Genomic DNA, 15,082 nt, shown 5'->3' on the forward strand with positions numbered 1-15,082 from the left:
AAGGGAAGTCAGAGATCTTCATGCATGCCCTGAATCCACCGAGGCCAGGCGAGCAGCACCAGCGACGCACAGGGGTGCTGAAGTTAAGTGGCAGGATTGAGGCCAACAGGCAACACCATCAGAAAGGAGGCATCCTAGAGAGCCAGGGCCTTGGAGTGAGAGCGGGCTACCCTAGACTAAGCAGCGCCATCCAGCACCCTGAGGAAGGGACACTAGCACTCCTTCCTCTGTTCCAGTCTGGCCTTGCTTCCCTCCCAGTCAGGGATTATATTGTCCATTCAGAATCAACCCCTATTTTAAAGACTAGGTATCGAGGTAAATTTAGCAAGCAAGTTAAAAAAAAAAAAAAAAAAAAAAAACCACTACTGAGTACGGTATGCAGTCAGCCTGAGTCCACCCTCTGTTCTAGTGCTCCCGACCTGGGACCTCCACCTCCCCCACTGTGAAATGGAAAGTAGCAAAGCCAGCAAGAGTGGTGCATGCCTGCAATACCAGTACCTGGGAGGCTGAAACAGGAGGATCACAGGCTCAAAGCCAGCCTCAGCAATTTATCAAGGCCCTCAGCAACTTTGTGAGGGCCTGTTTCACACTAAACCCTGTTTCAAACTAAAAAATAAAATAGGGCTGAAAGTGTAGCTCTAAGGTAGGAGCAACCCTGGGTTCGATCCTTCGTGCCACACAAAAGGTGGGGGAATTAGTAAACCATAGCTCTCAGGCCTTCCAGTGAGGATTAAATGTGATTACATACACAAAACCCAACTCCTGGCCCAAAGAAGGAATGCCACAATGGTAGTTCTCCTGCCACAGACCTCTCCCCCCAGCCTAAAGGGGGAGGGGAGAAAAAAGAAAAGGCTTGGCCAGCGCCAGTCCCCATTCTAGGACCTGCACTCCTTCTGTCACCCCAACAGGAGCCCCATCTGTTCTGGGACAAAGAGGTCAACGGGAGGTGGGGCGGGAGACAGCTCACTTCATCTTCCCCAGTGGAGTCCGAGCCCTGTGACTACCACCCCCCCATACCTCTCCACTGGCAGCCTGCACCTCAGTAGCTATGGCCGCCTCTGCCATCTGGATGGGCAAGGAAGGGCGGGGCTTGAGCTACAACCCAGTTCCCCCAAATTACATCAAAAATAGCAATGCCGCCTGTGAAGACCTCTCGGTGCCTGCAGCAGAAGGGCTCCCTGCCAGGGCTGCCAGTCCTCATCGCATCAGCCTGGGCAGAGCCTGCAGTCAATGACAAGAACCCCCCCTGCCCCACACCTCCCTTCCCAAGTCCAACGCACAACGTGTCTCCCTGCAAACCACATCAAGCTCATCAATTATCTCCCTCTTGCTTTTCAAGAAAAAAAAAAATCACGCAGGCCAACTCCTGTGTGGATTTCCTTTTTTTTTTTTTTTTTTTTTTTTTGGCAGGTCTGGAGATGGAACCCAGGGGGCATTTGACCTCCGAGCTATACCCCCTGCCCTATTTTTTATTCTTTATTTTGAAACAGGGTCTCACTAAGTGGCGGAGAGTCTCACTAAGTGGCTGAAGCTGTCTGTGAACCACAATCCTCCGGTTTCAACTTCGTGAATGCTGGGATTACAAGCGTGCGCCACCACCACGCCCGGCTTGAATTTTCAATTTAAAAACATAAAAATATAAGACCAGTAACAAAGTCACATGATCATAATAAAGTCTGGGAGATTGGGCGGAGTCAGAAAGGACTACAGAGCTCCGAGCACCATGAGGAAAATGGCAGGCAGACTAGAGGGTGAACTGCCCACCACCCGTCCACTCCCTCCTTTCATTTTCTATGTTCTGTAAGAAATTGAATCTAGTGCCTCTGCCAAAAGAAAAAAGAAATACCTTGGGAAAATACAGACAGGAGGTCCTTTCTTTTCTTTCTTTCTTTCTTTCTTTTTTTTTTTTTTAACCCAAGAGCATTCTACCTCTGAGCTACACCCCAGACCTATTTTATTCTTTATTTTGAAACAAGATCTCACTAAGTTGCAGAGGACCTCACAAGGTGCTGAGGCTGGCTACCAACCCGCGACCCTCCTGTCTCAGCCTCCCAAGTACTGGAATTATAAGCATGCACCACCACGCCCAGCTTTTTGACAGGAAGTCCTTTGATTAGAGGTTTACTTGCTCCCTAGGGCTTTGGCTCCAGAAAAAGCAGCACAGAATCCTGATGAGGTAACCAGCCATGCCAGCCTTCTTCAGAAAGGGGACTGGATCGATATTCCATATGCTCATACTTAGCTCCCAAGATTCATTTTTGCTTAAGATCCAGTCTCCGGTAAAAATAAATCATGGTGCATTCATATAGCAGAAGGCTATGTAACCAAGAAAAAATATAAGGGAGATCCTATATGAAGTAATACAGAAATAATTCTATCTCCAGTACCACAGTAAATAAGTAAATAAGTCAAGTATCTATTCTCAAATTTAAAGTTTATATTGCCAAGCAGTTTTGGCAATACAATCTCAAATTTCATGGGAAGGAAAAAGTAAAAGATAAATATATAGTTACATGTACAAAGAATAACCTGGAAAGGCACATGAAAAACATTAATGGAAATCATTCATGGCCCCTGACTATGAGAGTAAGGCTGTAGGAAATAGAGTTTTGATATTCTGTACTTAAAATAACTTTTGATTTTTCTAACTTATACTGAAATTCATAATGTTTATAATTCACTGTGATCATTATCATGATCGTGGTGATGGTCTAACAGTGTGCTTTAAAAAAATAAATATGCAGTTTATTTTCTATCTCAATTAAGCTGCACAAATTTTTTTCTGAGGTACTGGTGATGGACCCCCAGGCTCATGTGTACTGGCTAAGCACTTTACCACTGAGCTACATCCCAGACTCCAAAACTCTCTTTTTAACTAGGGGTTGAATCCAAGCCCTTAAGCACATTGGAAAAGTATTCTTCCACTGAGCAATATCCTCAGCTTCTTTTTTTTGAACAGTTGACCTTGAACTTACATCCTCCTACCTCTGCCACCCAAGTAGCTGGGATTAAAAGTATGTACCTCAGCCGGGCGTGGTGGCGCACACTTGTAATCCCCACGCTTGGGAGGCGGAGACAGGAGGATCGCGCAGGTTCAAAGCCAGCCACTCTGGCTTAAGAAACCCTGTTTCCAAATAAAAAAGCAAAAAATGGGTCCAGGAGTGTAGTCTGGAGGTAGAAGGGTTTCTAGGAACCCCAGTACCACCAATAAATAAATAAGTAAATAAATAAATAAATAAATGTATGTATGTATGTATGTATGTATGTACCTCAATGGCTCTAAAAACAATGTTTTTTCAATGAACAAAAACTAGGAGAGCTTAATTTAAGCCTTTGTCCTCACCCTGCCCTTTATAAATAGAAATCTTAAAAATGAAGTAAAATGGACAAGAGCCCTAGGGAAAGAGAAGGGACTACGTTTCTGATGGTCTGCCCTCCACAGGGTTGCTACTTGCTCCTCCAACACCCCTTCCTACCTGGCCCCTGATAAAGGCTCTAACTGGGCAGCCAACCTGAGCACCCGCGGTTCGTCACACCCCAGCAGGCTGGTTGTGAGTGTAAGTTCGTCTGGCAGGGCTGGCTGACTCAGGGCAGGGGGAGCCTCCTGCCAAGCCCTGCCACTGCTTTATACCAAGTGGCACAGCCTTACAGGGCTTCTGGCTTCATTAGGCCTTAGGTAGAACCCAGAAATCTACTTTAAAGGTGTCAAATAACTCTAATATTGGCCAGGTCTGGGAGACCAAGTAACAGAACAGAACTCATCCCATCTTACTGACTCTGCTGCTCTCCTACCCACCTACTGCCAAAGAGTCTCCCAATTGGCTTGTTCCAAACCCTTCCTGACTAATACCACCTGCCCTTATTTATGCCTTCACATACATCCAGCACTGCAAATGGGATGACAAAGTCTAGCGGGGCCCTGGTGGCTAGGCAGCAGCCCAGGAAGGCATCAGCCAGACCTGAGAGAGGCATGTTGGGCTCAACTGCAATTAGCTCGAAAACTCCACCTATCTCTGGCACTTGTTTCACTAAGGGCTCCCAGGCTGGGTTCATAGTAAACATCTTATATGTTTTACCCAATGAATTTCCATTTCACTCAAACCAAATGGTATTGAAACTCAGAGACCACGTGCAAAGTCCCTCTTCTGAGCAACCACAAAGAAAGAGAAGCTGTTCTTCTTGACTGGAGCTCCCAAAGGATGAGAGACACTTGTCCTCTCTGTGTCCTGCCTGGGTCAGATGTCACAGACAACCACAGAACAAAACAAGGAGCCCAAAAGAAGGCTGAGAGAGAGCAAGCCACCCTGCCTGCGGGAGGTGGCCTCAGAGGCAGAGCTCAGCAAAGTCAGAGGCAGTGTTCCAGGAAGGGCCAACCTGGTGGGCCACAGGCAGGCTGAGCATGAGGAGGGCTGGATGGGCCAGGCCAGAAAAGCTTCGCCAGTTGCTTAATGAATGGCTACATAGATAAATAAATGGGTGGGGGGGGGTGATTCAGAGAAGAAATAAGAGTAGGAAAGGTCTGAAGCCCCATCAAAGGCACAGCCAGGGCCATGCCTTAAAGAACCAGAACACCCAGAAAGGCAGGTAGGGGTGGGCAGGAGCCAGCTTTGGGTTACCAGGGAAAGTGAGATCCCAGCCCAGCCCACTGCCCAGAGAACCTCACCTCCACCTCCCAGCGGGCTTCATCCAGGACCGGGGAAATTATATCAACACACAGCAGGCGCTCCGAGATCCGGCTGTGCAAACCAAAGCCCTGAAGACAGTAGAGACAGGAAGGTCAGCTCCGCCTCAGTCACAGTCGGTGCTCGCCTGCCAGGGCCTCTCCTCTACCCCAACACCAACCTTCCAGAGAGGAGCCTACCTGGGGCCAGGTACTGTGCTAAACATTTTGATATCAACTAATTTAATCTTCAAAATAACACTATGGCTAGGCAGAGATATGATCAAGCACTGTAGATGCTAAGTGGTGAGTATGTGGGTATTCACCACAAATTTTTTTAAATTTTTCTATACATTTAAAACTTTTCATAATAAAATTATGGGCAAAAAATAATAATAATAACCCTGTGAGACCTAAACTCATATTCTAATCTCACAGATGTAGAAGCAGGCTGGGGAGCACAAGTAATTTGCCCAAGATCACACAGCTAATGAGCAAGGGGCTGAAGATCAGATGGGCCCTGGGGCTAACTCCAAAGCCCAAGGTCTTTCCATGACACATGCTGCAAAGCATGTCACTTTCCAGCTGTCTCTCTCCTCCAGTGCCCAACCAGGGCACCAGAAGTGCCAAAAAGCCTGTGGGCAGCTTGGAGATGAGGCCTGGTGGCTCTTCTAGTTCACGCCTTCCCCTTCTCAACAATGGGGACTGATTGGGGATGCTTTCTCCAGAGACTTCTCTTTGGGACAGGCAACAGGTACCCATACCAAGGCCTGCTCCTTGGCCACCACAGGACCACGCTCCACCACCCCCAGCCTAAGATGCTGGCTGGGCTAAGTGACGGACCGCTACCTGACAGCGTGCTAATGGGGACAGTTCTGTCATCGGCTCTGGTAAATGGCGGGATGCCCAGAGAAGGTCTGGTCCTATAGTTCATGCATCCTCCCTCCACTCCCTGATGGGCACGTTTTGCCACATGCTGCTGTGGAGGCCAAGTCCCTTGGGCCCATGAGTCTGGTAATGTGCTCTTCTACCTGGACAGTTTTCACCAACAGTCACTCTTCTGCTTCCTTTCCTAGCTTTCTTCTTTTTTGGTGACATTTTCCTTTCAGTGTGAGTTTTACTCTACACAGTACAGCTGCCATCTGCCTCCTAAGCCCCTGGCTCAGTGTGGGGCTGGAGTACACAGCCTCCTAATTCCTCTGTGCCCTGCATACCACCATCAAAGTTCCCCCTGAACCTCTCCCACCAGCCCCGTCCTTTTGATCTGCTGCTGCCTCCAAACAGATGAAGGCTGGTATTCAGAGGTGATTCTCTGCCAAAAGCACCCAACCCTGCCCGGCAAAAAGAATCAAGATATTGCCACTGTGTGGAAGCCCTGGGACAAAGAAACCACGGAGGCTGCCATTCTAGAACAAAGCCTTCACTTTAAAAATGAAGCCACAGCCGGGTGTGGTGGCGCAGGCTTGTAATCCCAGTGTTTGGGAGGCTGAGACAGGAGGATCTGGGTTCACAGCCAGCCTCAGCTACTTAGTGAGGGCCTCTGCAACTTAGTGAGACCCTGTTTCAAAAATAAAGAATAAAAAAAAAAAAGGCTGGGGTGTAGCTCGGAGGTAGAATGCCTCTGGGTTCAATCCCCAGTATCACCAAAAAAAAAAAAAAAGAAGCCACAAAACCAGGCGTGGTGGAACAAACCTGGAATCCCCATACTTGGGAGACTGAGATAGAGGATCGCAAGTTCAAGGATAGCTTCACAAATAGTGACACTTCCATCAACCTAGCAAGACCTGTTTCAATATAAAAATAAAATAGGGCTAGGGATATAGTATAGCTAAGAAGTAGAATACAATTCCCAGTACCACCAAAAAAAAAAAAAAAAAAAATGAAGCCACAAGCCAGGCATGATGGTGTTACACTTGTAATCCCAGTACTTAGGAGACTGAGACAGTTGAATCACAGTTCACAGACAGCCTCAGCAACTTAGTGAGATCCTGTTTCAAAATAAAAAATAAAAGTTGGGCATAGTGGCACACACTTGTAATCCCAGCATTGAGGAGGCTGAGACAGGAGGATCGCAGTTCGCGGACAGCCTCAGCTACTTAGTGAGGCCCTTTGCAACTCAGTGAGTCCCTGTTTCAAAAATAAAGAATTAAAAAAAAATAGAACTAGAAGTGTAGCTTAAAGGTAGAATGCCCCTGGGTTCCAACCCCAGGACCACAAAATTAATTAATTAATTAATTAATTAAATAGAGCTGGCGTATAGCTCAGAGGCAGAATGCCCCCTGGGTTCCATCCTCAGTACTACCAAAAAAACAAAAAAATGAAGCCACAATTGCCCACTCTCCCTCCCTCCCAGCTAAAGCCTAGGACTGTACTCACTACTGCTCAGTGACCCAAGAAAACGCAGCACAGGAGTCTAACCCTGGATTCCTGGACTACTCCTGATAGACACAGGGAGCGACCCCATCACCTTCCAGGTGAGTCACAGAGTAACAGTCAACACTTAGCTAACATTTATGTGCTCATTTTTGACATTCTCTATCTTACTTTCTTCTCACAGCAAACCACCCAGCATGGTGGCACACACTTGTAATCCTAGTACTTGGGAGGCTGAGGCAGGAGGATTACAGGTTCGCAGCCAGCCTCAGCTACTCAGGTAAGTCCTTCCACAATTTAGTGAGACCCTTTCCAAATAAGAAATAAAATTGGGTTGGGGGTGTAACTTGGAGGTAGACTGCCTCTGGGTTCAATCCCCAATCCCCCCCCCTATAAAAAAAAATAGGCAGTGTTAAGTTATTTCACATGTCGCAAAATGAGATAACAAGACCCAAATGTGAGCCCCAGCTCCAGTAGCACACTGGGCAAATCACTTAATCCTGGCCTGTAGAAATCCATACTCAACACCACTGGCTACCCCGCATGACATACTCACCAAACCAAGGAAGGATTTGGGGTCAGAAGCCACGGAATCTGAGAGCTGCGGTTCCTTCATGTGCTCACTAATCTCCGACTCCTGCAGAGACAGACCCACAGGGAAACCCTGAGCAGAGCAGAGAGGTCAGGGTCACTGCCCATGGGATTTCCATCAGGCCACAGTGCCAACAAGGGGCTCAGCCCAATCTGGTATCCACCTCTTCTTGAAACTTGAGACGCTCTGCCATTCTAACACATGTGCCAGACCCTCCATCCAGGCACAGGCCCAGCCAAGTGTGGACAGCCATGCCCTGACCCAGATCAGCAAGAATTCACAGAGGAAGAAGAGATGGGGAGGGCTTCAGAACACAAGAAGATGGTTAGAAAGCTGGCAGGAGTTTGATGCTATCCTAAAACACAGAATCAGAATATCTATTCTACGCAGTAGATAAAGGCTCTTGAAATGAATTCCTTCACCTTCTGCCTGGAGGAAGAACCAGACTGGGGAATAGAGTCTAAAATGGTAAAGGGTCTCCCTTCTCAGATCTACTTTTGTCCATTTTAGTCACTGGCCTAGTATTGTAAGAACCATTTCGTCCATGTCTTAGATTTGTTGAGAAAAAGCCACAAAATCAAGAAGAGTCTTCTTGTAACCTAATTTGCCTATGCTGGGATATGCTACCTATGCTGAGCACTTCCAACTATGGTACCTGTTTCCTCCCTATACATGTGCGTATACACACACACACACACACACACACACACACACACACACACAGGCATACCATCTCCTCCTCCCCTCCTTCCCCACCATCATCACCCCTTTCTCCATAGGAATTCAGACTGTAGCAAACCAAGACTAGAACCTGGAGGCAGGGAAGGGGAAGAGGAGGTAAGTGGGAGAAATAAAGAGCATGAATTTCACAGCCGGCGCCACTGGGAAGTACGCTCTGCTCTGGATCCCCAGCCCAGCAGGAGAGTTCGGGATTTTACTGTCTGCTGAGCCCAGGCCTATCTGTCACAATCAAGGGTTCTGGCTGATGTTGACAGCCCAGTGCAGGGCCTGCAAATGAAGCTCCAGCTCAATGATAAACACTTGGGGAGGAGAAGCTGCCCCTTGCTGGAGAGAACAGCATGGGCTTGAGCTGGCAATGGCCTAGGGTACAGGGTAACATACTTGGCTGGCATCTGATCTGCTTGCTTTCCAGGCAGAAGCCTCCTCCTTCAGCTCCTTGGCTGCCTCTTCCCTCCTGGAACCCTCCTCTTCTGCAGACACTGGGTCCTCTGGTGGCTCTTTTTTGGAGGCCTTAGCAGGCTGATCGCCAGGGTCCACCCCAGGGGCCAAGGCACTGGTTGAAATCCCAGGTTCACTCTTCTCGTTTTCATCTTTTTCTGGAGGCCAAGGACTTGCCCCTCTTTCCTGTGGCCCTTTGTTGTCAGTGCTGCTGCTGAGACTGCTGTCTTCACGTTGGCTAAAGAGCTTGCCAGGAACCGGGGAACCGGCGGCATCAGACTCAAGAGAAACATCCTTCTTCTCTGCTGGATGACTTGTTCTTGGGGACTCCTAGGGAACACAAACCATGTCAGAAAGGAAGACTAGAGGAATATAGAGGAGCTCAGAAGGGTGCTACAAGCTAGATCTCACACAGACCAGTGCTTGAGCTCTGACACAATGGCCATCCAACACCCAACAGCATTCTAAAACAGATGCTTGGCTGGGCATGGTGGCGCATGCTTGTAATCCCTGCGCTTGGGAGGTGGAGACAAGAGGATCGTGCAGGTTGGAAGCCAGCTGCGCTGGTGTAAGAGACCCTGTTTCCAAATAAAAATATTTTAAAAATAGGTCTGGGAGTGTAGCCTGGAGGTAGAAGGGCTTCCAGGAACTGCAGTAACACTAAAACAGAGGCTTGCCCAACAAACCTTCTGAATCAGCATCCCTATAGTGACTGGAACACACGCAACTGGACCACATGCACTGATGGGCTTGGAAATCACATCACTAGACTACTCAACTCTGTCATCCTCTATCATGCCCTCTACTAATAAAACTGGCTTACTCCAGCCCTACTAGCCAAGTCTTAAGACTACAAAAGTAGATGCCAAGAGTCATTTAAGATAATGATGGGCAATCGTGTGAAAAAAAGAGAGCAAAGTCCAGAATTTCTATTCTTCATTTTTCATAGGCAATGGGAGAAAAAAAAAGGAGGAGGGCCCTCCTTTCCAGGCCTTCCCCTGTGCAAGTTCATCATCAGAGCTTTCCTTCCCAGGGCCTCCTCTATACAAGATGATCATGAGGAGCCCTCCCTCCCGGGGCCTCCCCTGTGCTGCCCTTGTGCTGCCAGCTGAGGACTCCTTATCCTAAGACTCACACAAGAAGCACAATGACTAGTGCTATACTTTGGCTCTGGAATGTTCCCCCAAAGGCCCCAGAGTTGGAGGGATGATGCCCAGGGTAGAGACACTGGGAGGTGGCAGAACCTTTAGGGGGTGGGCCCTAGTGGGAGGTCCTTGGGTTACGGAGTGTGCCCTTGAAAGGGGCTGTAGGCCACTGTTCCCTTCTTCCTTTTGCTCTCCAGCTCATCATGTAGCAGATTTGCTCCGCCATAGCAACCACCATGATGCGCTACCTCACCACAGGCCCAAACAATGGACCCAACCAATCATAGATGGAAACCTCCAAAGCTATGAGCCAAAAACATATTTTCTTTTCTAAGTTAATTATCTCAGGTGTTTTCTTACACATATGAAAATATGACTAACACAAGTAGTTAAAAGGTGCCAGGAGAAAGCCAAAAAATATCATTTACTGAAGCTCTAGTGCATGGCTACTGTCTGTCTGCAGATCTGACAAGCAAGGCCAAGCTCTCCAAGGCTGGGGAAGAGAGGCAGAAGAGCAGAACAGTCCACCGTTCAGCTCTGGAGGCAGATGGCCAGTCTCAAATCTTGGCTCCACACCTGCAGATGTGTGACCTCAGGCAGAATACATTCTCCATGCCTCAGTTTCTTCCTTAAAATAACAAGGGCATGGGTGGCATATGCCTGCAATCCCAGTACTTGGGAAAAGCCAAGATAGGAGGATTGCAGGTGATAGGTAAGCTTCAACAACTTAGCAAGACCCTCAGCAACTTAGCAAGACACTTAAAAAAAGGGGGAGGCTGGGGATATAGCTCAGAGATGGAATGCCCCTGCATTCAATCCCCACTACCAAAAAAATAAAAGAATGTAGTAGTGCCCATCTCATAGGGTTGCTAGGAAGTTCAAACAAGTTCACAGTCACTGAGTGAGTTAAGGAATGCAGAATCGTTCCAGGCACATTGTCAGTGTCTCATAAATGCTAAGCACCTTCTGCGTGCCAAACACTGCCTTGGGGAAACCAAGTATGACTGAGACAGACCTGCCCTGAGGAACCATGCTAACATTGAGAAAAGCAAAATGTCCCACATGGCCCTGGTCACAAGCCTTTACTGCTGGTGGCCAAGGAGCGTTGGAAATGGGGTGACACTGTCACCAGTCCCATGCAGGTCCTTGAAAAAAGAACACAGGCCGACGTGCAGAAGGCAGGTACCATCCAGTATTCCCCTCCCAGCAGACAGGGCACGTGTGTAATAAATCTGCCATAAGCCCAAACAGAGCAACTTCAGACAGGAGTGTCAGGCCAAGACTGAGCCTCATGCCCATAATACCCAGCAATAGCCAGCACTTGGTGGGCACTCCATCACCAGTCTGTGGGGCTGCACAGTCTGTGGGACTCCCAGGAAGAGGTAGGAATTCCTTGGGGTGGGCGAGGATCTGGCCAGACATATACCTCACTCAGCAAGTGGGACCAATCATACTGGCCAGGCTCATCCAAAAGGATGAGCTCTGCTTCTCGAAGGCAAAAGGGAAACCTGACCCCAGAGGGTTGCCTAGAAAAAGACCTTCCATCAGGGGACAGAGAGGTGCCAGACCCCGGACAGCGCCTGTGGCTCCACACTGGGCCCACAACCCTTCCCATCTGCATCTCAAGGTTCATCTCCAGCCACACCCTGCCCTCGTCTCCCCCTGGCTGCGAGAAAACCTCATGCTATTTCTCTACTTTTCCAAGCATATTTTTGGTTTTTTCACTGCTGAAGATCAAACCTGCCAATCCTGCCCTGTACCTTCTTACACACACACTTACACACACACATGCACTCACTCTCGCTCTCCCTGTCTTGACAAACTCCCACTCGCCCCACCCCACTGCCTCTTCCAGGAAGCTTCCCTTGGTCTGTAGAGCAGCTGTCTGAGACAGGCATTCCCTATGCTCTGTCATGACAGCCATGGTCATTGCAGGTCTCCTTATCTGTTGCCCTCACCTGATTAACCCCCTATTGTCTTCAGTACCTGGTCTCTGGCACATAACAGATACCCAGTTGAAGCTTATTAGCTGAATTATTAAAAATGATTAGTATGTAGTAAAGAGGTAGAAGTTAAGGCTTCCCTTCTGACTCTACTAAATGCACATGTAATATCTTATTTATTGCCAAGGACATAAAGGGATTAGAGGCTATATTTGTCATGGTGCTTATACAATGAAAATAGCTAAATATGTGTTAAACACTAATTGCTAGCAATTAACTACTCAAAATAATGAAAAAAAAATAAGTAACCTATAAAAAAAAAAACAAGAGGATACCGATGGCTGGGAGGTAGCTCGTGACAGAGCACGTGCACAGCATGCCTAAGGCTCTGGGTTCAGTCCCTGGCACCAAAGGAAGGAAAATTCAGATACAAGCAGAGATTCCCACTTTTATTCCTGAGAGAATATAGCTAGACTATTAAAAAATTTTTGGCCCAGTCTACCTCACTCTCAAGTTTAATTTCTTCAGAAGATTTTTCAGCTTGGGTGTATGTAGCTCAGTGGCAGACGATGTACTTAGCCTGCATAGAACCCTGGGTTCTATTCCCAGCCCCCGCCAAAAAGGAAGATTTTCACATGATGGGGCTGATCACAGTTTGCCTACCTAAATACTAAATTACTAAAACATGGCTAATACTAAAATAAATGACACTACAATTTTTGCATGCCAGTTGATAATGGCGAGCTGGCCAGTGGCCCACCTAGAGGGTGGGGAACCAATGAGAGACTCAACATTGATCACAAGTTACCCCACAATGGATGAATGAGAGTTGAACATCTCATCTGACTCCAGGCTGATCCCTCTGCCCAGGCCCTGCACCCTGGCTAGAGCCCCAGCCAGCACACACACTCAGCATCTGTGCAGTCTCCTGCCCTGGGCTCTGTGGGTACACACAGCTTTGCCCTCAGACAGAGGAGTGTGTCCATGCTTACACTGCAGGGGAAGTGGGAAGGGGACTGCAGGGGAGTGCTTGTAAGAACGACTTCATGAATATTTAATACCCCAGCTGTGAGCACTCCAGGGCTGCTGCCCAGGGACTCCTGGAACTCACACAGCACAAGAGGGACTCATGAGGGATGAGGAGCGCCACACCAAACCCAGGCACTGGCCCTGGGGAGACCCCCACCAAGACAACCATCAGTCCAGTTTGCTTTCCAGGCCTCATGCCACGGGCTGGTCTCAATTCTTAGCACAGCTCTCTGGTGTAGTTAGCGCTTTCCAATCACACTGACATCATTCTGTTATTTCTATGCCCAGGCACCCTCCCGTTCCTTTGATCTGCTGATGGGCTTTTCATCAGCACCACATGGCCACATGCTGCCTGCCTGCCCACTCTTCTGCCCCCCCCTTGCTTAAACCCGTCCTCAGTGGTTCCACAGGCCTTTCCCTTTTGCATCTGTAACAGTCTAGAAAAGGAGGGAGAGCGGAGAGCTGCATTCTTGTCATCCTACTGCCCTCTAGTGGGAGCATGAGCAAAGTGACTGTTCAGTGACTTCTGGCAAAACTAGCCCAGGAAGGAAAGGGCCATGGGATGGCTGAGATGCCCAGGAGTGAGAAAACCGGGATAGTTTAGAGGACCCAATAACTGCACGCTGGGACAAAAGCCATCTTCAAAGATCAGGGTCCATGCAGAGGCAGCTCTGCCTGTCCCAAACCCCGTTCATCCCACCACTAGCATCTCCCAACAGAAGGAGCCCTGATTTCTGCCTGAGGTTAGAACGCAGAAACCCCACAACTCATGTGGCAAAAAGACCTGAATCTGTTGGAATGCTGGAGGCAGGGTGGGAGGTGCATGGAGAACTACCACCCCAGACACCGCCCTGCACTGCAATGCCTGCTCATATTAGAGACACAATAAAAATGTGTGAAAGTTCCCATCCCACCTCTCCACAAAAAGCACATTAACATCAGAAGGAAAGCTTTAAGAAACCCAGGATATGTCAAGAAGAAAAGGTCTTTTTTAATTGACATTTGTAATCCCTATGAAGTAAATGTTAAGTAGCCCAAGGTCAAAGTGAATCATGATCAATCCACATGACTCTGCCTAGAACCTGAGAAAGCCAAGGAAGAAAAAACCGCCACGCTGGATACCCACTGCCCAACCCAGCATGGCTCATTCACTCATCCATTCATGTACTCATTCTTTAGGCTGCGGGACAAATATAGCTGAACACTTCCTATGCTCCAAGCAGTGGGCTAGGTGCTGGATATAGACATGAAAAGGGCAGGCTCTACCCTCAACGTGCTCAGTATCTAGGAAACAACCCTCTTTCCCCAAGAGTAAGTCAGTCTTCTTGAACCCCTTGGTGCTATTCATGGTCATCCACCTACACACTGAGCCTGAGCATTTCTTTTGATTCCATTAATCAGTATAGGTCTTTTCCTTTTCTTCCCTCCCTTCTTCCTTCCCTCCCCCGCTCTCTCTAATTGTACTAGAGATTGAACATAAACATTCTACCTCTGAGCTACTCTCTGGCCACTTTTTTATTTTGAAATAGGGTCTCACTAAGTTGCTGAGGCTAGTCTTGAATGTGCAATCTTTCTTTCTCAGCCTCCGTCTTAATGCAGACAAGAAAACAAAGCTGTCATGTGAGGGGCCAAACAGAATGAAAGCTTTTGATATACCTCAACCATATCAGGCCCACTCAAAAGTACAATTTTAAAGTACAAGTGGATCGGGCTGATGATACATATGGGACACTCAGAGATTTGGCAAAAAGTGTTCATTAAAATCACAATTAGGGCCGGGTGTGGTGGCGCACGCTTGTAATCCCAGCATTCAGGAGGCTGAGACCGGAGGATTGCGGTTCGCAGACAGCCTCAGCTACTTAGTAAGGCCTTCCACAACTTAGTGAGACCCTGTTCAAAATAAAGGATTAAAAAAAAACTAGGGCTGGGGGCATAGCTCAAAGGTAGAATGCCCCTGGGCTCCATTCCCAGACCCACACACACAAAAAAAAATCACAATCAAAGTTATATGAGTATACAGAACCAGTAAGTTGCACCGCTTCTGAGGTAACAGGCAAAGTCTAACTGCAAAGGGTCCTGCCCAACAAGTAAATTGGGTCACCTTGGAAGATCACCTGCAGCCAGGTCTCAAGTATCTAACTCAGGCCCTGTCACCAGCACC

General features: G+C 48.0%; 1 protein-coding gene across 1 annotated transcript in view; it reads right to left on the reverse strand.

The window, feature by feature from the left end:
- The window catches only part of CEP164 (centrosomal protein 164), a gene marked incomplete at both ends in the record, with an annotated part of 58,571 nt that overhangs the window by 18,221 nt on the left and 25,268 nt on the right, over positions 1–15,082 (reverse strand). Inside the window, 3 exons of the mRNA XM_080717901.1 lie at positions 4,670–4,753; positions 7,590–7,670; positions 8,748–9,134. Of these exons, the coding sequence (XP_080574027.1) occupies positions 4,670–4,753; positions 7,590–7,670; positions 8,748–9,134 (552 nt within the window). The remainder of the gene's footprint in view (positions 1–4,669; positions 4,754–7,589; positions 7,671–8,747; positions 9,135–15,082) is intronic.

The sequence above is a fragment of the Muscardinus avellanarius genome, assembly GCF_963383645.1.
Source record: "Muscardinus avellanarius genome assembly, chromosome: 1".
Taxonomy (NCBI): domain Eukaryota; kingdom Metazoa; phylum Chordata; class Mammalia; order Rodentia; family Gliridae; genus Muscardinus; species Muscardinus avellanarius.